The following is a 23,391-nucleotide window of genomic DNA, read 5'->3' as shown; positions in this document are numbered from 1 at the left end:
ACGTGATTAATAGAATAATCCGACAATGACACATATACCTCATGCAGTCATGCTGACATATATGGATAAATTTTTAATGGTAGAAATTGATTACAAAACTTTTTTTTCTCTAACAAAGACTAACTTAATCTTTAGTAAGGGAGCAAATTGCACTCTATCCCCTGATAGAGGGGACTTTATAATATTTTTACCTTTTTTATATGTTTACGTGATTAACATAAAAATATAACCATGCAAGCCATGCACGTTTGTTAACCCCGACCTGAGCTAGCAGCACGGACTAGACTACCGCCGATCACCGTCCAACTTCAAATTCTCCGTTCAATATCCCGACCGCCGCTTGCGTCAGTTTCCGACGACTTACCCCCCACATTAGAAGTCCCTTTCTCTCTCTTTCGCCTCCTACAACGATATTTTTATAAAATGAAACCCCAAATTGTTCAACTACTGGAGAAAAGCATAGAATTGATCGGAGTTAGTTTCTCCACCATATTTTCCGGAGATCGAAAGGTTGATCGGAGAGTTCAAATAACATACCAGCAAGCAAAGTTCATCGACGACTCAAATACCAAAAAGCTTGATTCAAAATTAGTATTTCATTTATATAAACACTTTTTCTTTGTTGACAATTCAAATTCGAATATTCTAATTGTTCAAAAATGGTTGACAAAAAGAAAAACCAGAGCGTGGCCGGCATGCTTTTTTTTTCAAATCGGAAACGACATCGTTTTCAATGCTCTAGACGGCGCCCGCCTCTTTTTTGAAAAACGCGTCAAATTCCTCACTACTTTCGAGGTTCGTCGTCATTATCCATTTTCCCCTATTTTAGTAAAAAGCAGTTTTAGGGGTTTATATATATATATACAACACTCGATCGATTCATTTCAAAATTTTTAATACTATCCATTGATCTCTCTTTTTTTCTCATATATTTAATCTTATTTTTGGAAATTTCCTCTCTGGTATTCTCGATCTCCGTGGCCGTGTTCTTGAATAGAGAGATTCAAGTGGTCGTCTTAGGTTCCCTTTCGGGGATTAAAGTGAGTTTTTTTTTCTAATCTTGTTTTTTTTGGATTAATCTCGAATTAATTGTTGCTTATGATTATGGTTTTTAACTTTGTATGCATTCCCTACTGTTCAAATCTGATAAAAACTATGTAGAATTTATTAATTTGATGTGAAATTATGATTTGGGTTTGCAAAATTCTTGTTAAATTTCTTGAAGTGAAAGGGATTTTTTGAGGACAAAGATGAAGAAAAGGATTAAATTTCATAATTTTCCTTTGGCTATGCATGTAATTTATCAATTTGAAGTTAGGTTTCATCTCAATATCGATATAGAATGTAGAATGTTTTCCATGGTATAATAACTAATTTAGTCCTCAAACATCTTATTAATTTAGCCTTGATTAATAAATTTAGCTCCGAAATGTGTAAATGTTGAGGTTAAATTTGTTGAAATTTTGTTTTTGGCTGCTCTTTTTCAAAATTGACAAAGATTAAATTGTTCATTCTTTTGAAACGGACCAATTTGCTCTTTACCGATATTGAGAGGGATTGGAGAGGAAATTTTACCCTTTTTAAGCTTCAAAATTTTTATCAATAGATTTGTGCCATTATTGTTGTTTTGAATGACTCTGCTTGTTGCTGCTTGATATAATAGAATTGATTCAACTTATTGCAGGGGAGAAGATGGCTGAGACGAAACCGGAAAATCAACAACCATTGCTCCGATCATCGACACGAAACCTACCCGATTTCAAGAAATCGGTTAAGCTAAAATATGTGAAGCTCGGTTACCATTATGTAGTTACTCATGGAATGTACCTATTCCTTTCTCCACTTGTCGTCGTCATCGCCGTGCAACTTTCGACGTTTTCCATCCAAGACCTTCATGATCTTTGGGAACATCTACAGTACAATCTCATTTCAGTTATCATTTGTTCGATGCTTCTCGTTTTCTTATCGACCCTTTACTTTCTAACGCGCCCTCGCCCTGTTTACCTTGTTAATTTCTCTTGCTATAAACCGGATAAGGCTCGGATATGCACGAAAAAGATGTTTGTAGATCAGTCTCAAATGGCTGGTACATTCACGGAGGAGAATCTTTTGTTTCAATGTAAGATCCTCGAAAGGTCGGGGTTAGGGGAATCAACGTATCTTCCGGAGGCTGTCCTTAATATACCGCCTAATCCTTCGATGAAAGAAGCTAGAAAAGAAGCAGAAGCTGTTATGTATGGTGCTATCGATGAGCTTTTGGCTAAAACTTTGGTAAACCCAAAAGATATCGGGATTTTGGTTGTGAATTGCAGCTTGTTTAATCCGACACCATCGTTGTCCGCCATGGTTATTAACCATTACAAGCTTCGAGGTAATATCCAAAGCTATAATTTAGGAGGAATGGGGTGTAGTGCTGGTTTGATTTCGATAGATCTTGCTAAAAATCTTCTTCAAGTTCATCCAAACACGTATGCATTGGTTATCAGTATGGAGAACATTACCTTGAACTGGTACTTTGGGAATGATCGTTCGAAGCTTGTTTCGAATTGCTTATTTAGGATGGGTGGGGCTGCGATATTACTCTCAAACAAAAGCTCCGATAGAAGAAGATCAAAATACCGATTGGTTCATACTGTTAGAACCCACAAGGGTGCAGATGATAAGTGCTTCGGGTGTGTTACACAGGAAGAAGATTCGACGGGACAGATCGGTGTTACGTTGTCGAAGGATCTCATGGGGGTTGCTGGTGATGCCTTAAAGACTAACATCACCACATTGGGGCCTCTAGTTCTTCCAATGTCCGAGCAGTTACTTTTCTTCGCTACATTGGTTGGAAAGAAACTTTTCAAAATGAAGATCAAGCCATACATTCCAGATTTCAAGCTAGCTTTCGAGCATTTCTGCATTCACGCCGGTGGAAGAGCCGTTTTAGATGAACTGGAGAAGAATTTGCAGCTGTCTGAATGGCACATGGAACCATCGAGAATGACTCTTTACCGGTTTGGGAACACCTCTAGTAGTTCTCTTTGGTACGAATTGGCTTACTCAGAAGCCAAAGGTCGGATTAAGAAAGGGGACCGAACATGGCAAATTGCATTTGGTTCCGGGTTTAAGTGTAACAGTGCAGTGTGGAAAGCTTTGGGGACGATAAATCCAGCAAAGGAGAAAAACCCATGGATGGATGAGATCCATAACTTCCCGGTTAATGTTCCAAGGGTCTCGACCATCTAAATCCCCAAATGACTCGCAATGATCACAGTGAAACTCTCATGTAATTCTAGATAACTTTGGAGATTCATACTTACATTTGCATGCCAGGATGAGTGGTCATTTCCACATCAGGTGCGGTCGAAATACGCTTCGAATACAGATATTGTATATTTTTTATTCTATTGCTTAGAGATTATGCTATTCACATACAATGCAGAGATATACCATTTACGCACCAGATTCAAAACTATACGAAAAAAAAAGAGGATCAATGTCCGATTCTATCTACATTAAGGAAAACTATACTTATGATAATAGGGCTTGAAATTGGTCACCCTTGTTGCTCGGTCCGGGTTTCTTTGTCCTCAATTTTGCTCTCTTCTGCAATGCGTAATCCGTCCATTTTTCAAACTGATCCATTTGCTGCAAATGGTGTCATTATGGGTCAAAGGGCCTGTGCCATATTCTAATGGTTCCATCCTCGGATCCTGAGGCATATGATTCCCCTTTCGGTGAGAATCGCACACAGTGTACCGGACCATGATGACCCTTGTTACATGCTGCGGACCAGATGTAAAACCAGTGATTACAAGAAAGTACAGTCCAATACACAAATTTATGTAGGAGAACATACCTATCTCGTCCCCGGATTGGAAATCAAAAACCCGAACCCACATATCTTCTCCTCCAGCAATGAATTTATTTCCATATATCGGTTCCAATGAAGCTGATTCAACAGTGCATGGCATGTTGTACCTCCTTACCAACCCAAAGCTGAAACAGAATATAATGATCAATGAAAGCAAATAGCCTAACACAAAAACCAGGCCAAAATCAGGCTTGAAAGTCTGAACTTACTGGTTTGCATCCCAGATCTTAACTGTAGATCCATCCGCAGTCATGATATATCGACCATCTTGACTCACTTCAGCACTGGTCACAGATGACTCGGTCTCTAGTGTTTTAACTATTTTGCCACTCCTTACATCCCACAATCTGCCGAGAAATTCAGTAAACACAAGAGACGGACATAGATGCCAAAGAAAACAGAGACACGCATTAAGACAGTTATATACACAGTAAGAAAATGCTATATAAATTAAGTACACAATGAATCAACAAGCCAGGAAACACCCAGACTGCTTCCTTTTCAACCATTCACACACATGAGAGGAATCAATGACAAAAACTGAAGTGAAATATGTGTTAATTGATACCTGACACCGCCCATATCAGTGCAAGAACTTAATATTGTCTGATCACTATGCATCCATGAAACAGTTCTGACTGAACCGGGTGATTTATCTACTTCTCTTGGAACTGCATCGGGACGATTCAGATCATATACACGGAGGACTTTCTCGACTCCTCCGGTTAATAGAAGGTGAGTATCCTGTTACCAGATCCGAAGACATGGGTTATGATCGCCTTCTTGTTGTCTCTAACTAGCTTTAAAATATCCCAAATTCCACATGGCTCCTACGATGTAGGTTACTCAAACAAATAAAACACCATATATGCACACTCTCGTAATTTCCCCCGAGCAAAAGGAATGGAAGCACAGACTTTACCTCAGAAAATGCGCAAGCTCGAACTATATGTTTGTGCTCGAACGAGTGCAATACGTCACCTGTTAGTGCATCCCATACTTTCCTGTATAAAAAGGTATACTTTTTCATCAAGAAACAGCAGATGAAACGATAGATAGCCAGGGTTTACGTATGGACAACACGTTCCTTCACAACATGCGGAAATAAACGAACAACTCCTAGTATGACGACATAATGCGAAAGAAAGGGATCAAAGAAGGAATCACGTACACACTAAAGTCGGCAGAACCGGAAGCAGCACGTAAAGCGTTTGTATCTAAGCAAACACTCCAAACAGCACCCTTGTGTCCTTCAAACGTTCCTATCCAATCTCCAGTTTCGCCGTTCCTCAGCATGGGGTATGAATCTGAACCGGACCAAGTAAAGCCCCATTTTTAAAAGAATGAGACCAACATCAAAGTATACCTCCATAAAAAAAGGTGTATATAAGGTCTTAAGATTTATAACAAACTAGGTTAAATTCTGGTATAAGTCCCTATATTTTGCAAATGTTGTGGATTTAGTCCTTGTACTTTTTGAATTGATCAATTTTAGTCTTGACTCAAACAGTAGTAGTAATTAAATTCGATCAATTAAAGTCAATTACTAGTCTTGTACTATGCTTACACTTGTAGATTTAATCCATATTCTCCAACTATATCATTCTAAATCCCTATACTTTTCAAATTTAGAAATTTCAATCTAAACACAAATAAAATTTGTTTGTCCATTAAAGTAATATGGAGAAATAATAAATATGAAAAATTATTGCCGCATTAGATTTTGGAAATTGCAGAAATTAAACTAAAATTGATATAAGGATTAAATCCACAACTTTCATAAAGTACAAGGACCAATAGCAGAGTTTAACCACAAAACTATTACCACCATTCACATACATAATAAAGGCTTATATATAATGGAACCAAATCAATCAAAACAAGGACCAAACCTTACTGATTAATAAATAAATAAACAGGAAACCATATTTACACAAGAAGGAAAAATGATAGTTATTTATTACCTTTGCTGGCACTAACGAGAAAAAAACCATCTGGGGTAACAGGACTGTAAAAAAGATCAACAACGGGACGTGAATGGCCATGGCATAGAATTGAAACAGCTACCCTTTTCTTTTCCATTTTTTTTCTTTTTACATACAAAAAAAAAATCCCTTTTCTTTGATGATCTTTAAAAATAATTAAAATTCTACACAAAACCCAAACAGTAATAAAAGACAACTTAGGTTCTATTTCCTTTTTTTTTTTTTTCTTTTTTCTGGGTTTTCTTTGTGGGATTTGAATGGACAAAGAAAATGAAATGGCGGTAGTTTAATACAGGTGGGAAAACGCTTTGATTTTAGTGGGAAAATTGGGATTTCTTTTTAATGGCGCAAATTCACACCTTCTAACCCTGGGCTCTGAGAAAGATTGATTATGGAGATGAAGTGGGAAAAAATATGAAGAATTGAAGAAGAAACTATTATGCTTTAATGGATTTTTTTTTTTTTTGGGGGGGAGTAAGGTGCTGTGGACATAGCCATGAAAATTCAAAGGGCTAGGCGCAAGGAGAAACCTGTCATCGATTCTCATTTATATACACACTGAGCCGGGCCAAGACCCGGTTATAAGAATTGGGTAAACTATAGACAATGGGACTAAACTATTAGTAATTTTATGTTTTTGACACTTACTTAAAAAAATTATAAATTAGTCATTAAACTATTCGAGAGTTTTCATCTAAGTCACTTGGCTGTTAAAATTATTATTGTACCGACCTTTTTTATTTACGATATTTGTACCAATCAAAAGCTATCATTCTCCTTCTCTTTTATAGTTCAAGTTTTCTTTCATGAAATAGTTTTGAGCGTGAATCTGTTAACTAAAATCTAAACTTTTTTTTTCAAATCTTTGACATTTATGTCAAATCGACTTGGATCTAAAGCATGTTTTTCTACTCGTCGATGGGTACTGATCCATCGTACTTATCGTTGAATCGTCACTTGGAGCTCGCTAGCAAAAAAAAAGAAAACTTAACAACTTAGTGACCTAAATAACAACTTTCAAATAATTTAGTGACTTAGAGTTGAATGATTAAAATATAAACTTACTAATAATTTAATAACCTTAAGTATAATTTACCATAAAGTTCTTATTAAGTTTACCAAAATTTTAATTATCAAAATATATTAATATTGATATAAAATTATTTTTAAACAAATGAATCGAGACATATTGAAAATATTAAACCTAAGTCTAACCCGAATTTCAAAATTTTCCCATGATGGAATCCAAATAACATCGATTATCAAAGGACATAGTTAATTTGAATCAACTCGAAAATTTTGAAAACAAAATCCTTTTCGAAACTCATGTTGGAGTCCAAATAACATCTATTTTTAGCTATTGGTGACCATTGTTGGTAACAAAAACAAGATGATCACCATCTCTAATAACATCAATATCATCAATTTCAACTCCTTCTTTGGTCACCACTTTAGCACCAAAAATCCCAAATTTTTTAGCACCAATTTCAATCAACTCCTTAAAGGTCCCTGGTAGAACAATAAGCTTTCCATGGGCATGTCCGATCTCGGGGCAACTAATTACCACTCGAGCAGAAGTAACAATGGAATCAGTGACACCTTTGTTTCGATTAACCGAAAGCAGTAAATCTTTCTCCCCGTTGCGTGCAGCCGACATTATTCCAAATAGTGAGTTGTGGAAGTTATTAGTCCGACGTCTTGGACGGGATTGGCTACATGATCCATCGGAAGTATCAATAGGTGCAGGACGGATGACCGGCTCACTCGTAAACCTCCCGAGAAATTGTTTCTCCGGGACAAACATGGAAGATTGATCAGCTTTCGTTTTCAGCTCTTTGCTGGATTCAAATATGGCTTTTATTTCTTCATGCCCTTGTTGCTCAGCTAGCTCACTCGGTGTCCAATGATGAACGTCAGGCTTGTTGATGTCAGCGCCTTGTTCCACAAGGAACTTGACGATTTCGATGTTGCCCTCACAAACTGCAGCATGAAGAGCAGTGTGACCGTTGTGACTCGGGCATGTGACGTCGCCGCCGTAATAGATGATTTGTTTCAGCAAGGTTAAGTTGTTTTGTTCGGCGGCGGTGCAAGCGTAGTGACCGACATCTCCCACATTGATGTTTGCCCCATTTTCTTTCAGCAGTTTGGCTACTTTATTATGGCCACCTAACAATGCTTCCCATAGTGGTACAATTCCTTCTGAATCTGCACAAATATGCTATCTCAAGTCAAAGATGAGTGTCGGATATTTGGAACATCATATACTCGTTCCTGACATACATAAACACATATATACATACATGCATGCATGCATGCATTTGGAGGGTTCTTGGAGGATCATATCGAACCATACAAAGTCCATAAAAAACAAATGACATGCATGCATACATACATACATTGACAAAAGATGAACACAATAACACAAGGTAATAACATTAACAAGGGAACCATACAAAATCCAAATGACATACATAAACACATATATACATGCATGCATTTGGAGGGTTCTTGGAGAATCATATCCCGGGAACCATAGAAAATCCATAAAAACCAAATGACATGCAGGCATGCATGCATTGACAAAAGATAAACACATTAACACAAGGGAATGACATTAACAAGGGAATCATACAAAATCCAAATGGCATACATAAACACATATATACATGCATGCTCTTGGAGGATCATATCCTCAAACCCCGTATCCGAGAGTTAGACATGCATACTTCATAAAAAATGAAGAGTACGGAGAATACCTTTATAATTAGGATCTGCACCATAATACAGTAAGAGAAGAATGCAATTCTCACTTCCTTTTGATGCAGCTATATGCTAATTTCATACAAAACAAACACAAAAAATGTTATAGATTAGCCACCGCTGGCTAAGAACTTAGGGTCCTAAATCGAATCAAAGAGTAAATAATTTTCACAAACCAGAGCTGTTCTTCCGTTGTTATCCGACTCATTAGGATCGAGCCCTCTTTTCAATAGCTGATGCAACAACGAGTCGTCTCCTCTTAGTGTGGCAAAGCAAAGATTGAGAGGTAAGTCCATTCTTCCTCGAGCTAGCATGTTCTCTGTCTCTGTTAAAATGCCTTGCATAATCGGGTTGTCCGTGTCTTTCAAGTGCTGCACCGAGAAAGAACATTTCAACAATTCGGGTGATTTCGATGGATTATATCATTCATGATGTTATATCATTATGTATACCTGGAGGAGATTGTTCATGATTATAGTCCCATCTCCAACATTAGCTTGAATGATATTAAGGAATGTTGTTCGGTTTAGCCGTAGTAGTTGGCACAAGCGTTTTGTACGTACAGTAAAGAGCTGCGGCCTGTAGCAAAGTACACCTATCTCACCGAATATGTCACCTTTTTTTGCCTCTCCGACAACCTGAAAACCGGGATGGTGTTCAATTCCCTTCTGCATTCGTGATTATTGACTGATAAGGCTAGTGCTTAATTGATATAACTTACCTGTTCAACTCCATTTTTCAGAACTAATATATCCTACAAAGCAAATACGAAACATTAGGGACCATTTCGAGAGGAATTTAAAACCGAATCAATTATCATGCAACAACCAAGATTTTGAACAAGAAATAATGGGTTTTTTACCACAGCACCGGTGACGAGAATGTAAAAGTCCGTAGGCGCTTCGTTCTGCAGGATGACGTCTTCTTTCGGAGGAAAGTATTCAGCTTTCATCTCAGAGACCTTGAGACATTGATTAACAAAGATGTGTAAGGATTACAAATAACTAAAGAACAGAGTTTAGGACAAAAGTTTAGCGTTCCTTGTGCGATTACCAGCTGAAAAAGCAAGTCGTTAGAAACACCGCGAAACAAGAAGACGTTGTCCACGAGAGAGTAGAAAAGATAATGTGAAATGCTTGACCGGATGGCTTTAGGAAGGGAATCGAGAGTCTCTTGCTGCTGCAGCCCTTCCGAATCAGTCCTGAACTTCAGACATAAATGTGCGAGCATCTGATCTTGTAGGCGGACAGGCAATTGGTTTCGAACAGCGAAACTCGAAGCAGCTTGAATGGTATCCCTCTAAACCAAGGAAAGATTAGCAAAGAAACTCAAAGCTAGTTGATAAGCGTAATAAGCAAGAAATTCACTCACAAATAGTCTAGTTCGGCTGGTTCGATGGACAACCAAGTTCGTCATGTTTCCGATCAAATACGCTATCAACCCGAGATTCAAGAGCATGTATAAAACGTCAAATGCCATCTCCCCTGTATTCACAGGATGAATATCACCATAGCCAACAGTAGTCAGTGTAGTGATAGACCAGTAAATTGATGTCACGTATCTACTCAACAAACTCTGTTCAATAAAATTGTCTCCGAGTACTGCTCCAATCCACGTTCTTCCCGGATCGTGATATCGTGCAGCAATAAGATAAATGAAGCATCCGGCACAATGAACGATAAAAAGTGTAACCTACAAAAAAAACATCCCGAGTTTCATCAATGCTGCATTACTAACAAGAAATTGTAACGTAGTCCCGTTTGTTTCTCGTTGTACTCACGCAAACGAGTTTCGCGCACCGAACCCAAAAGTAGTTGTAGTTCTTGTCTTTCTCCAATCTGTTGAAAGCAAACAGCAAGTGACGATGCTGAATAAGAGGAGGCAAAATATACATGTTTCAACAATTATCCAACACTCATGTACCTCGAAAACATGGCACTAACTCTGCGGAGACGCCAAAGACGAAGCATGTTGAATAAGCCATATGAACGTAACGGCTTAGGGGAGATCTTCCGAGCAAGTTCGGACGGTATTGAGGATATAATGTCAAAAACCAACCAGGACCTACCATACTTCCAAGCAATCTTCTTAGGATCATCAATAAATAAATAGGTAGCTTTATCAAGGTATGCAACAAAGAAGGTAAGAATGATATCCAAGGCAAAGAATCCATTAACAACGTTATCAGTAACTGAAAGTATTGGCCGCGGTTTATGAAGGAACCCGAACTCAAACGGCGAAACCCAAGCAGTGTAAACAACTAGAATAACTAGAAAAGTCTGCCATATCCTGCAAGAACCAATTTAAATTGTATAAATTTCAGTCACCATTTATTCCTTTTTATGCACTACCAAGTCCCATAGGAACCAACCCCTAAGATTCTTAGGTCTTCTTTAACCTTTAGAATTGCTTTAGTACTAATTGAGACAATTCATCAAACACCTTGTAACAAGAATCAAAAGGACACCATTGAAAGACTCACTTTTTTCTAATACTATAAAAACCAAACATTCAAACAACATGCAATGAACAAAGTAATACACTTTAAACAACAAAAAGTAATTGTTTTAATATTTTGGTTTATAACAATAAAGTAAAACCAAGGTTTATAGAAGCATTAATGAGTGTAAAAGAACAAATTAACACAAGGTTTTGAAAGTAAAACCAATAATATTCAACAATCTAGCTTAAATAGTACCATAATTCACTCGAGAACCTTTAATGCTAAAGGTTTTGAGTTCAAACCTTAACATCTAGGTCAAGTAGTACCATAGTACACTCGAGATCTTTTATGTACTAGAGGCCTTGAGTTCAAGCCTTAACATACATGTTAGTTTATATCAATATCAAACTTGTTGATGTACCTCTAGATCATGTAAACTTGTAGAGCTATCAAGAGAGTCAAATCACATCAACAATTTTCAATCATATAATCATAATCTTTACTAATAACATTAAAATAGTAATGAGAATAGAGATTTTGCGAAAGAATGCATTTAAGAGTAATAAATAAAAGTAAAAGTTACCAAAATTGTAACAAAGATGTTAACTTTTGTAATCAAGTATGCCATTAATGTAAAATCTCTCCAACAAAATTCGAAACCAATGCTTTCATTTATCTTTTTTTTCTTGGAATAAGCAATGTTTTCACGAGATTCAATGTCGTGATTTTCCCAATAGGAATTTATTATACACATTCATGACCACCATGATCACCCAGTAGTAAAATACTTTAAAGTCAGCATTAAAACAAAAGTAAAAAAAAAAAAAAAACAGAGCTGAAAAACAATCAAACGAAGCATTCCACCATTAAAACAACAACAAACAAACAAAACAAAACCCTGTTTCTGTTTTTGTTTTGTTTTGTTTTGTTTCAATACCTGTAACGACGATCATAAGGAGAAACAATGAATCTTCTAAGCTTAACCCTACGATTACTTCGTGCACCTAGTGAAGGGAGTATCCCGGTGGATGAACTATAATGGCTACTTTCCCTTGGTTCTACCTCTTCTTGTTGTTGTCCACACACTGATGATACTCGAAACATGCCTTTGTTTCTCAGATTATTCATATGAGCAAAAACAAGAGAGCTTGAAACCCTTTAATATATTTGTGGGCGTTGTGTTGTCTTCTCTTACATGAAAACCCTGTTGTGTCAGTTTTAGCTGGTTCCCGTTTTGGTGTTTCACTTCAACTTACTCTCCTACTAGACGTCTACTCCTAGTAGTAATACTAATAAAGAAGATCCAATCAACCTTTTTTTATATTATTTAATGGAACTCATCGGTTGGTTTGGTACGTATACCGAATTTAAAGTCCAATCAAAACGACAGTGTTTTGATCATAATTACCCTTTTTTAAAATTTTTTTAGGAAGTTTTTAACAAATATTTATAAAAATATAATTCTTCTCAAGGATTATTATATAATAATTTTAAAACAAATTTTCATATAAAATATTTATATGTATATAATAAAAATTTAAAATTGATCATAATTAAATAAAAATAAATTTATTTTAATTCGAGTAGCCGTGATCGAAAATTTATAAATTAAAATCATCTCCAAATATTATTAGGTTTTTTTTCTATAGTTTCGGGCCAAATTCATGTATGTTATTAATATTATATATAGTTATCTAAGTTTGGCACCACCTGAGATATTAATTTCAAGTTGGGTCCAAACCAGTTCATATTAATAAATGGCTCATTCGTGCTCATTTAAGTCTGTACATATTAGTCGATTGAGTTTTAATTCGATTAGCGTTAACATTGTTGTCAGTGTAGGAGGACATGGGTTCGAGCGCACTCAAGCATGTTTATTCTCTTATTTAAAGGTTCGGATGGGATTATGGATAATTCTAATCATTTTATGTGAATAAAAAAAAAAGGCTAGCCATATTATTTATAAGGTAAACCATTTTGATAGCGATTCAACTATAAATAAATTTCTTTTTTGGTTACCCTTAACTAATCAAAATTTTCTTTTTTGGTCATTAGTCATTAAATTATCAACGGAAGATAATTTTGCAACTTTTAAAATTGGCATAATAATATAACTTCAACATTCGATATTTATACATTTTGTCGATTTAATCTTGATTCTAAAAAATTAACCTCAACATTTACACATTGTGTAATTTGGTATTTTGTAGTTTTACTTTTCTTTATGACATTGAGGGTTAATTTTAAAAGAATGAGAAAAGATGAAAATTATTTTGGATTTATGGGTATTTTCATTTTGGTATATGTTCGATTAAATTTAGTTGATAAAGTTATTTTTTAGCTTTTACGTGAAAAAGTCACAAAGAAAAACAAAAGTGCAAAAATATCAAAATACACGATGTGTAAATGTTAAGGGTTAATTTTTTAGAATTTAGACTAAATTGGCATCATATATAAATATTGAGAGTTAAAATTACTATTTTTAATTTTGAAAGTTGTCATGTCGTATTTTCAACTAGTGAACCCCAAAACAAAATCGAATGGTTAAATGATCATATTGTAATTTTTTATAATTAAGTAACTGAAAAAGAAACTTATTAATAATTGAATGATTATCAATATAATTTATCCTAATTTATATTAATATTTATAACTTTTTAGAATAAATAATAATTCAATTTGGGGAAATCAAAATTATTCCTTTTTAAATCTTCACATGCATCGAATCTATAGACTTATATGAACCTTAAACAAATTTGGTACGAGCCAAACCCACCACTCCATGTTTAGCCTTCTAAAAATGTGTCTTCACCTATGTGACTAATGGTAACCCTATATTTTTGTTATGTGGGAGTTTTTTCTAGAGTTATTCTAATGGGCGAAAATAGAAAATTGTTTTAAGAAGGGTAACAAAAAAATTATAATTTTTGAAGAATTAAAGTGCAATTTTACTATTATACTAATATGTAATTTCATAAATTTTAAGTGGCTAAATAATAAATCTACCATTTTGAGAGGGTAGATCATAAATGAGTTGTGCTTTGATGTTACATAGTCAATCGAATGTATTCTTTTTGTCATTGTCATTAGAAAGACCGAAAATGTCTCATTTCTCAAAAAAAAAAAAAGTGATAGTTTGCAAATGAGGTGGTAGTGTCGATAAAGGTTATGGTTTTGAGATTTTAAGTGTTCAAGTTCAAATCTCATTATGTGTATTTGCACATGCGTGGGTTCTCACTTCAAATTTTACTATAGATTCAAGTCACATCACGTATGAGCCCTACCCAAATTTATCTCTCTCTCTCTCTCTATATGTATGTATTGATTGTTAATTAATTACTTGTAATTGCAAATTGTGATTGTACCCTGAAAAAAAGAGTGATAGTTCAAGAAAGATTAAAATATGACATGGGTCTCTGTATTCTCCACAAATTTAGAATTTAGTCTCTATATTTTTTATTTTTGAGAATCTAGTCTCTCTACTTTTAGATTTCAAAATTTATGCTCAACCGTTAACATAATTTTTTTGTTAAATTTATTGGTGTGACATTTTAAAATAAAAAAACTCAGTAGCAATGTAACTATGATGTAGTAATGAACTTAAATTTAACAAAATGATTTTACTAGTGATAACAGTTAGACTTGAATTTTGAAATTTAAAAATAGATGGACTAAATTCTTAAAAATAAAAGTACAATAACTAAATTCTAAATTTATGAAAAGTAGAGGACTTATGATATATTTTAACCTTCAATAAATTTAAAAAGAAAAAGACGAAATCTTAACTTGGTTCACATCGTTATTATTTCGAAAACCTATTAAAACAAGTAATAGCTTTCACTTTAAGGACTAAAATTTATGCATAATTTAAAATTTGTATCGATAAATTAAAAAGAATAAGATTTGATTTTGATTTTTTTTTTTTTACCTTTCTTTTCAATCAAAATGAACCATAGGCTTTTAATGGCTTAGATTCTGCCCTTTTTATTACCATTGAATTAGAGGGTCCAAAAAAACAACACAAAAAGATGCAAAAGTTGAAGAAATAAACCACTAAATGTGAAAGAAGGGATCAAATCACATGGATCACGTGTAAAGTAAATTAATATTATAATTTTCTTTAAATAATTATTATTATCTGCTTTAATTTAGAATTTCATTCAGTTAATGAAAATTTAATAAAGTATCATTCACTATATATAAAAAATGAGTTTATGTTAGGCTAAATAGGTAATATATGTCGATTTTTTTTAATGGGTCAAATAGGTCGATTTTGGAAAGAGAATATGAAAGTGTGCTGATAGCGGAAAGATCGTCCAGCTGAGTGAGCTTTCTGTTGATATGTCAAGGAAAACGCGCCCTGCTGGACGCGTTTTTTTGAAATTTTCAGAAAACACTTTTAGTTGGGCGCGCTTTCCCTGACATGTCTGTAGTAAGCTCGTCCAATCTCTCTCCAAAATCGACTTATTTCTCTAAATCTTGAAAAAAACGACCTATTTAACCAATTAAAAAAATTGACATATTTTTCCTATTTAGCCTTTATGTTAACTATTTATCGACAATATATTTATTTAAATCAAAAGGTTGACCAAACAAATGATAACACATCCCTTATTTCTTAAGGAAAAAAATGAATTATTATTTCCATAATTTTTTTTAGGTAAATGTCCATGGTCTTAACATTACTAATTAACCATGATGGGTGTTTTATGGTAAATATTTCATTACATGATTAAAAATTAGTGGCTAAATAGAGATAGTAATTTGAGCATTCCGTACATTGTTCGATCTCCACTTGTGAGAATGGAACATGCTTATGATCAATTGTTTATCTCTTCGAAAAGCACTCACGATGAGGGAATCAGTCACTGATATTGTTAGAGCTTGTGTGACTTGAATCTTGTCACTTGTTGAAGAAATAAATACAATGACAAAACTAGGAGATCTGTGTAGGGCTTAAGGCCGTGGGCCGAAGGCCCCCGCGATACGAACCAGGCTACACAAATAGAATCCATATAGAACTACACTTATTCTATTTGACATTGATTAGAATAATATTTTTCAAGCTTTAAATAGATGTTTAAATACACTAAAATCCTAATTAATTTTATTTTTTTATTAGTTAAACATACAAATTAAATAAATTTCTAATAATTTTAAGAAGTTAATCTTTTAATTTGATATAATTCAATTTGATCACCATTAAAATTTAAAAATAAATTTATTAATTTTGATATAAATTCAAAAAATCAGTTAAAAAAATCAAAGGCGTCTTTAGAAGTTTCAGTAACATCAATGCTTGCTGAAGCTTGAATCACCATCTTCATGGTATTCTAAATATAGTTTCTTGACAGTAACCGTGGCCGACAAGGGGATCTTATCTGAGTGAAGAACGCAATTTTCGACGTCGAAAATCCTGAACCGTGGGCAGCTAAAGAAAACTTGCTCAACGTGTTACCACCCACTATCGGAAACGATTCAAGCCGGGCGGTCTCGAGACATGGAAAGAAAACACGGACGTCGGTCGGGATTTTGTCGACTAGGACCCCTTTAAACAAGTTTATAGTTTTGAGCTTCTGGCACGTAAAGATCGCACGAGGTAAATTAATGGAATAGTTGAGAGGTATATCAATATGAAACTCTTCGAGGTTAGACGAAGTAGCAGTGGTAGAGAGATGGATCCACTCAGAAATCACGGACTTGTTTCTAACGAAAGAAAAATCTTACGGACACTTGTCAAGTTTTCGTGGTTGTTCAAGACATGGTTCATGATACCGTCGAAGGGATAGCTGGAATTATAATGATTTTCCGGCAGGTCAAGAATGGGAACCGACCTCCATATATTCTTATCGAATAATGAGAGGGAAGGAAAGAAAGAATGTGGCAAAGAAGCTCTTCGGGCAAATCTTGGACTGCCATTGTTGATGATGTTAGCTAGGGATAGGGTTTAGAGAAGTATGCGTGGGTAAAAGTTTTGTTTTAGAACAATAATGATAATTCTATTATTATATACATATTCAGTTTAAAATTAGGGTGGGTTTGTTTATATGTAAAAGATCCGAAAATATTTTCTATATTTTATTGTGTTTGTTTTACATAAAATAATTTAGTCAACGAAAAATGATTTATGGTCAATGTAAAATAAATTTTTTATTATAAAATGACTTACCATTTTAAAAAGCGTAGGTTATTTTCAGAAAAGAGATCCTCCAAATATAATTTTACTTTTATATAAAAATTAACTTAAATTAAGTTTAATATTATTATATTGATAATAATTTTTATTATTTTTAAAAATATTTACAATATTTAAAATATTAATATAAAATATTATGTTTTTAATATTATTAAACATACATATTTAATTATTTATATTTAGTCATATAATAAATTATTAATATAATTTATTATTTTAATAAATTATTTAATATTTTAATTTTATTTTAATAATAAATTTTAAAATAATAATTTTAAATAATATTATTCAAAATATCAATATTAATATTTTAATAATAAATATTTATTACAGTTATAAATATAGTAATAATAAATATTTTGTAGTATAAATATTAAAATATGTCATAAGTCTATGTACTCTTCACAAATTTGTAATTTAGTCTTTGTACTTTTATTTTTAAGAATTTAGTCCTCTACTTTCCAGATTTGAAAATCAAGTTCAATTGTTGACATTGTTAATTTTTTGTCAATTTTGTTAATGTCACATTTTAAATGAAAAAATACTCACTTGGTAGTCATGTAACTAAAAATGGCGTTACAATGAACCTACATTTAACAAAATAATTTTAATATATGTAAAAATAATGTAAAATATAAAATTATAGATATAAAATAAACTCAATTAAACAATGAAATGATAAAAAAATCTCAAATGTTATTTGTTTAATTGAAAACGACTTTTATGAAATATTTTTAAGGAACCTGCCAAACAAAAGAAAATATTTTACACAGATTCATCCAAACACCAAAAAATATTAGCTTTTACAGAAAAGTTAGTCATTTTCCGAAAGCCATTTTCAGTGACACAAACGGAGCCTTAACCTAAGTATAGGCATGTGATTCTGATCGGTTCGAGTCTCGAGTAATATTTTATTGCCCGAGGTGCAGTCCGTTTAGAAAATGGGTCTTAATTTTTGTCCAAGCCTATTTTTCGAGCCTATATTTTTATCTAAATCCTTCCACTTTTTAGACGAACCTTTGGATATAGGCGAGTGGCCTCAACCCGTGATCAAATCTAATTCTAACCAAAACTATAGATATAATTATAAATTGACAAAATAATATTTACTTACATATTTGTCAACAAATCCTTATTAAAAAAATTTGCTTTTTTTAATGATTCAGATATGGTAGGCCATATTTATATCCAATCCAAATTTAAAATTGGATAATTCACATCCATCCTAGTCATAGCTACCATCAGCCCTTTGGGAATGACCGGAGCAACCGGTAAAAAGTTAAAATATGCTACTAGTCTTTGTACTTTTATAGATTTGAGATTTAGTCCCTATATTTTAAAAGTTAAAAAAGTAATCTTCCCACTTTCTTAAATATCCTAGTCTAATCATTATTGTCACGAGTAGTGTCCATTAAAATTTATCAACTTAACATGTTTATTCAATTATTTTTCGCATATTATGTGTGACGTCATATAAGGTTATCTTAACTAAAATCATGGTTGTTGGAATAAGATCGAAAATCGATTGATATATCGATCTAGAAAAGAGTTGAATCGTATTTTGAGCAAATCGCTCAGAACTGATTGGAATGAGTTAAAAAATATATTGAATTGATGGTATAATTGGTTTTTTTTCTATTTTTAAATAATTTTATGTATTTTTAATAATTTATTTAAATAAAACTGAATCGACTGATTGAATCAGTTAAATCAAGAACTAGTGGTCTGATCAATTCAACTATTAGCCTGATTTTGAAAACATTGATCAACATGCCAAATTGATAAATTTTGAAGAAAAATATTAATGTTTTTTAATGATTGGACTGAGTTTTTTTAACTAAAAAGAAGTATGACTTAATTTTTAAGCATAGGGATTAAATCTCAAATTTTATCAACATACAGGGACTAACAGGAGATTTTAACCTCAATATATTTACCTAGTCACCTACACGTGTCCGATCCTATCCGTTTACCCCTCCATCTTCCCGCCTGAGGAAAATGGCTGTTTATTTATTATACGATCGTACTATTTCACCATCTCTGCTTATAAAATTTTCCCCAATTTCGAAAACCCTAATTTTCTCTCTGCATACGTTTCATTCAGTTTTTTAATGGCTTCTCGTCTTCTCAGTTTTGGCCCCACCGGAATCCACGCTTCCGCCGTTTCTGATCATGACCGCCGGAAAAGTACTTCGTCGTCTTCCTATGCTAACTGGTGGGCTCCACTTTTTCGAGTTTCATCTGAGCCGGATTACATTGGATCCGATAAGAAATCGGAGGTCACGGAGAGAAGAGAGGGCGGATCGGAAGCGGATCCGCTGCTAAATATGGCGAGATCGAAGTTTTACCCCGGTTGCTTTACGGAGAAGAAGGCGAAGCAACTCCGATTGATGATTACCAACTCATCGTCGTTTCATGACGTTATGTACCACTCGGCGATAGCTTCTCGACTCGCCTCTGACTTCAAAGGTCGATCCGATCTATGAGTGTCAGGCAAGTAACTGAAGTCAGAGCTATTAAAACCAAGTTTCCGTTAATTTTTTTCTTTGTCTTGAATTTTTGAAGGGGCTGAAAGAAACTGTTAACTGATGGAAAAAAATTCCAATAACCATGTTTATTCAACATTTGAAATAATATAGAATCGTTTTTCAAGAGATTTATGGTAAGATTGTTGTTATTTACAGGGAAATATATTGTAAATAGCATGTAATGATCTGCTTTGAATCTGATTTGGTTGGATCTATGAAAATCTCTAATTCTGTCTGGTTTCGATAGGATACTTCAATTTGGATTTATTCATTAATTGAAGTATTTCAGTTAAATTTAATTAAATATATATAAATATATGATTAAGGAATGGATTTATATTTTGATATTCTTGAATCTAACTGAATAAATTGATGATATGTAATTTAATTTTTTTTAAAAGCTCTGTTGAATTATGGGTGTAGTGGCAAAGTATTGATATAAGTTTTGTTTAGTTCATTATAGTAGGTTAAGTCAATTCACGTTTCAAAATCCTTTTGATTTAGGTAACTTTCATGTTGGAATTGTTTTGGGTTGAAGTAATTCAAAGTTTGGATTTTTAGTCGGAACTTTTTTTCTTTCAATTTTGGTTAATTTAGATTCATCCATTTTAAATTATTTGTTCAAATCATTTTTATTTTAGTTGTTTCAATTTGAATTGAAAATATTAAAATTATTAACTTTTTTATGATCAAATTGAATTAAGTTTAAATTATTGAATGGGGATGAATCTATTTACACCATATTTTCATGTGATTAATATTTTAATGATCTAACTGTCATATGCACTCTCAAATTTGATGTAAATTAAAATTTTTAACTATTTATTTTATATAAGAAAAACTTCTAGTTTTTAATAAATATTAATATATACAATATTGTAAATCAATGCCATAAAATTTCAGATCAGTTCAAAAATTTACATGTATGAAAGTACAATTATATTAATAAATTTAATGATCAAATCGTTTAAAATAGTAATCATACAAAAATATGCAAAAAAAAAGTTTAGTTTTTAAAGGTTTATCAAATTTTGACTTTGTAAAAGTAAAAAAAAAAACACTGATATTATTTTAATTTCATGTAGTGGGTTGTTAGGAGTTAGTCCAAATTTAGTATATGGTATGTGTATAAATAGAGTGTGGGTAGCATTTGAAAATCACACTTAAAATACATTGGAAATTGAATGAAATTATTTTCTTCTCCCTTTCAATTTCATGGGTCAGTAGCATTTTGCTTATTCATTTCCATTTCCTTGTTTCTTTAAAACGAAAAAATAAAGGGTAAATTATACCATTAGTCACTAGATTATGAATAAGTTTTCATTTTGGCCACTTAACTAAAAAAGTTATAAATTGGTCACTTAACTATTCAATTTTTTCATTTAAGCCACTGGGTTGTTAAAATCAATGTTATATGGCTTTCTCTGTTAGCACTGCCCGCACCAATCAAAAGCTCTCTTTTCCCTTCTCTTCTACAATTTAATTTTTTTCATTAAACAACTTTGGCGTCACAAATTTGCAAACCAAAACTCAGATAACTTTTTTCTCTGATCTTTGACACTGACCATCAGATCGACTTGGATCCAGGGTATGTTTTTCTACTCTTTGATGGATACTGATCTATCGTACTGGTCGTCAAATTGTTGCTTGGAACTCGCTAGCGGAACTTTTTGAAAAAAAACTTAACAATCGAGCGACTTAAATAAAAATTTTTGAATAGTTCAATGGCTTAAATGGAAACATTCAAATAATTCAGTGACTAAATTGTAAATTATTTTAGTTAAATGACCAAAAAAGAAAAATATGCATAGTTTAATGCCTAGTGGTGTAATTTACCAAAACTAAAATAATGCTAAAATGATGCAAATGTATGAAGTTACGGCAACATCAACAATAACCTTATAAATACTTCTTGCACATGTCCAACTCCCATTAGAGTAATGGGCTAATGGCACTTCAACAATTTGAATAGTTGAGTCCAATAAAGTATTTAAGTTTAAAAACATTTGAAATATTGAAATGTATAGATAGCATTTACTCAAATATTCGGTATGTTTAGTTTTCTTGTATTTTTCTATTCGTTTTTTGTTTCCTCATTTGAGAGTTTGCTTCCACTTTATTTCGGTGTATTAGAGAATTTTCTTTGTGAATTCTCGTTTTTTCGAGAGATAAGTTGACTTAAGCGAATTTGAAGCGAATGAATCTTCTAAAGTCGCACGGTTTGGCAGGCTAAAATTTTAGTCCCGTATCAATGACATAAAAAAGTCAACCTTATGTAACTCTCTTAATCTATTATAAATGATCTTTTTCTTCATCTGCTCCCTCCATTCTCTAACCACTTCCCCCTTTCTCTCTCTCTCTCGACTCCCCTTATTCTTCCTCGTGATTCTCCGCTTTTAAGGTGAACCAACATCTCTAACCTCCTTGTCACATTCTTATATCAATAGTATCATTGAGCGCAAATGATCTAATACTAAAAAGAAGTTGCATGCAGAAAATCATAAGAAATAATTTGAACTCGTGAGTGCTAAATACGAATCTGTATCCGACATAATAATCACAAAAAGACATTTCAAAGTTATTTTTATGTTTTTAAAGAGTTCTAAAAAAGTGTATCCATATACCCATGCACGCACACATTCCACACAAGCAAGAATAACATGAAATCTAATTCTTGAACCCAATAATTAGTTAACAGAATAAAAAGAGGATAGAATATTGAGTAAGCGTAGAACATACAAAATTCAAACCATAGAAAATGGAGCAATAAAAAAGAATATGCAATAGCATTATTCAACCATGAATGAACATGAAAAATCCTTTAATAAATAAAATAAAACCCTAGAGAATCAACAAATTAAAGCCTAAGAATACACTAGACATGAAGTCAAGAACCAATATATATATATATAGGAATTAAAATTTGAGAGAAATTTCATTTTAATCCCTTAGGACGAAGTTACTTTAGAGATTAGAAATGAACAATAAAATATTTAGACTCAAAGTGCAAATTCACCGTCGTATTAACTCGTGATTGTATAAATTTCGAAAGGAGCTGTATAATCATTTTACTATTTTTGGGTGCTGAGGCCACCGCCTGCCTGTCTTTCTCGTTGGGTATATGTATGACGGATTTGAATAAAATGAATAACTTTTTAATTGTTTTTCAAAATGAAACCCCCCCCCAAAATAAAAAGTTTAGGCACTCTATCTTTATCCTATTTGAAAATTTGAAATTTAGTCCATTTTTTTCAATCTATAATAATTTAATTCCTCTACTTCTTGCTTATATAGCTCCATGTGATTATAAATTGACCATGTGAACAATTCTTTTTAATTTTAAAACGACACATAATTCAATTTAACGAAATTTTTTAGCAGTATTATCAATTGAATTCTCAGTTATTAAATCACAAGAATAGAGAAATTACATTCCTAAAATTAAAAATAAAAGGACTAAATTTTAAATGTATAAGAAGTAAAAGGACTAGAACTTAAAATTATACCAGAAGCATTAACATTCGCTTTGAAACTAAGCTTGAGCTGGCAAAGATTGGTACGTTTTCAAAGATTACAAAATTCAAAAAGAAAAAAAGATTCTCTAAAAACATCTCTTAATT

General features: G+C 32.9%; 3 protein-coding genes and 1 pseudogene across 3 annotated transcripts; 2 read left to right on the top strand and 2 right to left on the bottom strand.

Annotated features, from left to right (window-relative positions):
• Window positions 1-823: 823 nt before the first annotated feature.
• LOC105792878 (3-ketoacyl-CoA synthase 11) lies at window positions 824-3,457 on the top strand. Its single transcript, XM_012621713.2, has 2 exons — window positions 824-1,040; window positions 1,685-3,457. The coding sequence occupies exon 2, from the start codon at window positions 1,693-1,695 to the stop codon at window positions 3,229-3,231; it is 1,539 nt and encodes a 512-aa protein (XP_012477167.1). The 5' UTR covers window positions 824-1,040; window positions 1,685-1,692; the 3' UTR covers window positions 3,232-3,457.
• Window positions 3,355-6,485, bottom strand: LOC105792879 (uncharacterized; annotated as a pseudogene).
• A 656-nt stretch (window positions 6,486-7,141) lies between these two features.
• LOC105792877 (potassium channel AKT1) lies at window positions 7,142-12,263 on the bottom strand. The gene is made up of 11 exons (XM_012621706.2): window positions 11,985-12,263; window positions 10,528-10,893; window positions 10,385-10,442; window positions 9,976-10,296; window positions 9,658-9,903; window positions 9,467-9,565; window positions 9,326-9,358; window positions 9,057-9,242; window positions 8,781-8,975; window positions 8,601-8,676; window positions 7,142-8,049 (listed from the first exon to the last, which is right to left on the bottom strand). Exons 1-11 carry the CDS (start codon window positions 12,173-12,175, stop codon window positions 7,202-7,204), a joined length of 2,619 nt encoding a protein of 872 aa, XP_012477160.1. The 5' UTR covers window positions 12,176-12,263; the 3' UTR covers window positions 7,142-7,201.
• Window positions 12,264-19,275: 7,012 nt separating this feature from the next.
• LOC105792875 (uncharacterized) lies at window positions 19,276-19,897 on the top strand. Its single transcript, XM_012621705.2, has one exon. The coding sequence runs from the start codon at window positions 19,355-19,357 to the stop codon at window positions 19,727-19,729; it is 375 nt and encodes a 124-aa protein (XP_012477159.1). The 5' UTR covers window positions 19,276-19,354; the 3' UTR covers window positions 19,730-19,897.
• Window positions 19,898-23,391: the final 3,494 nt, after the last annotated feature.

This window comes from Gossypium raimondii, chromosome 8 (assembly GCF_025698545.1).
Source record: "Gossypium raimondii isolate GPD5lz chromosome 8, ASM2569854v1, whole genome shotgun sequence".
NCBI lineage: Eukaryota > Viridiplantae > Streptophyta > Magnoliopsida > Malvales > Malvaceae > Gossypium > Gossypium raimondii.
Note: the sequence above shows the minus strand (reverse complement) of the source record. Positions and strands in the feature narration are given on the sequence as shown.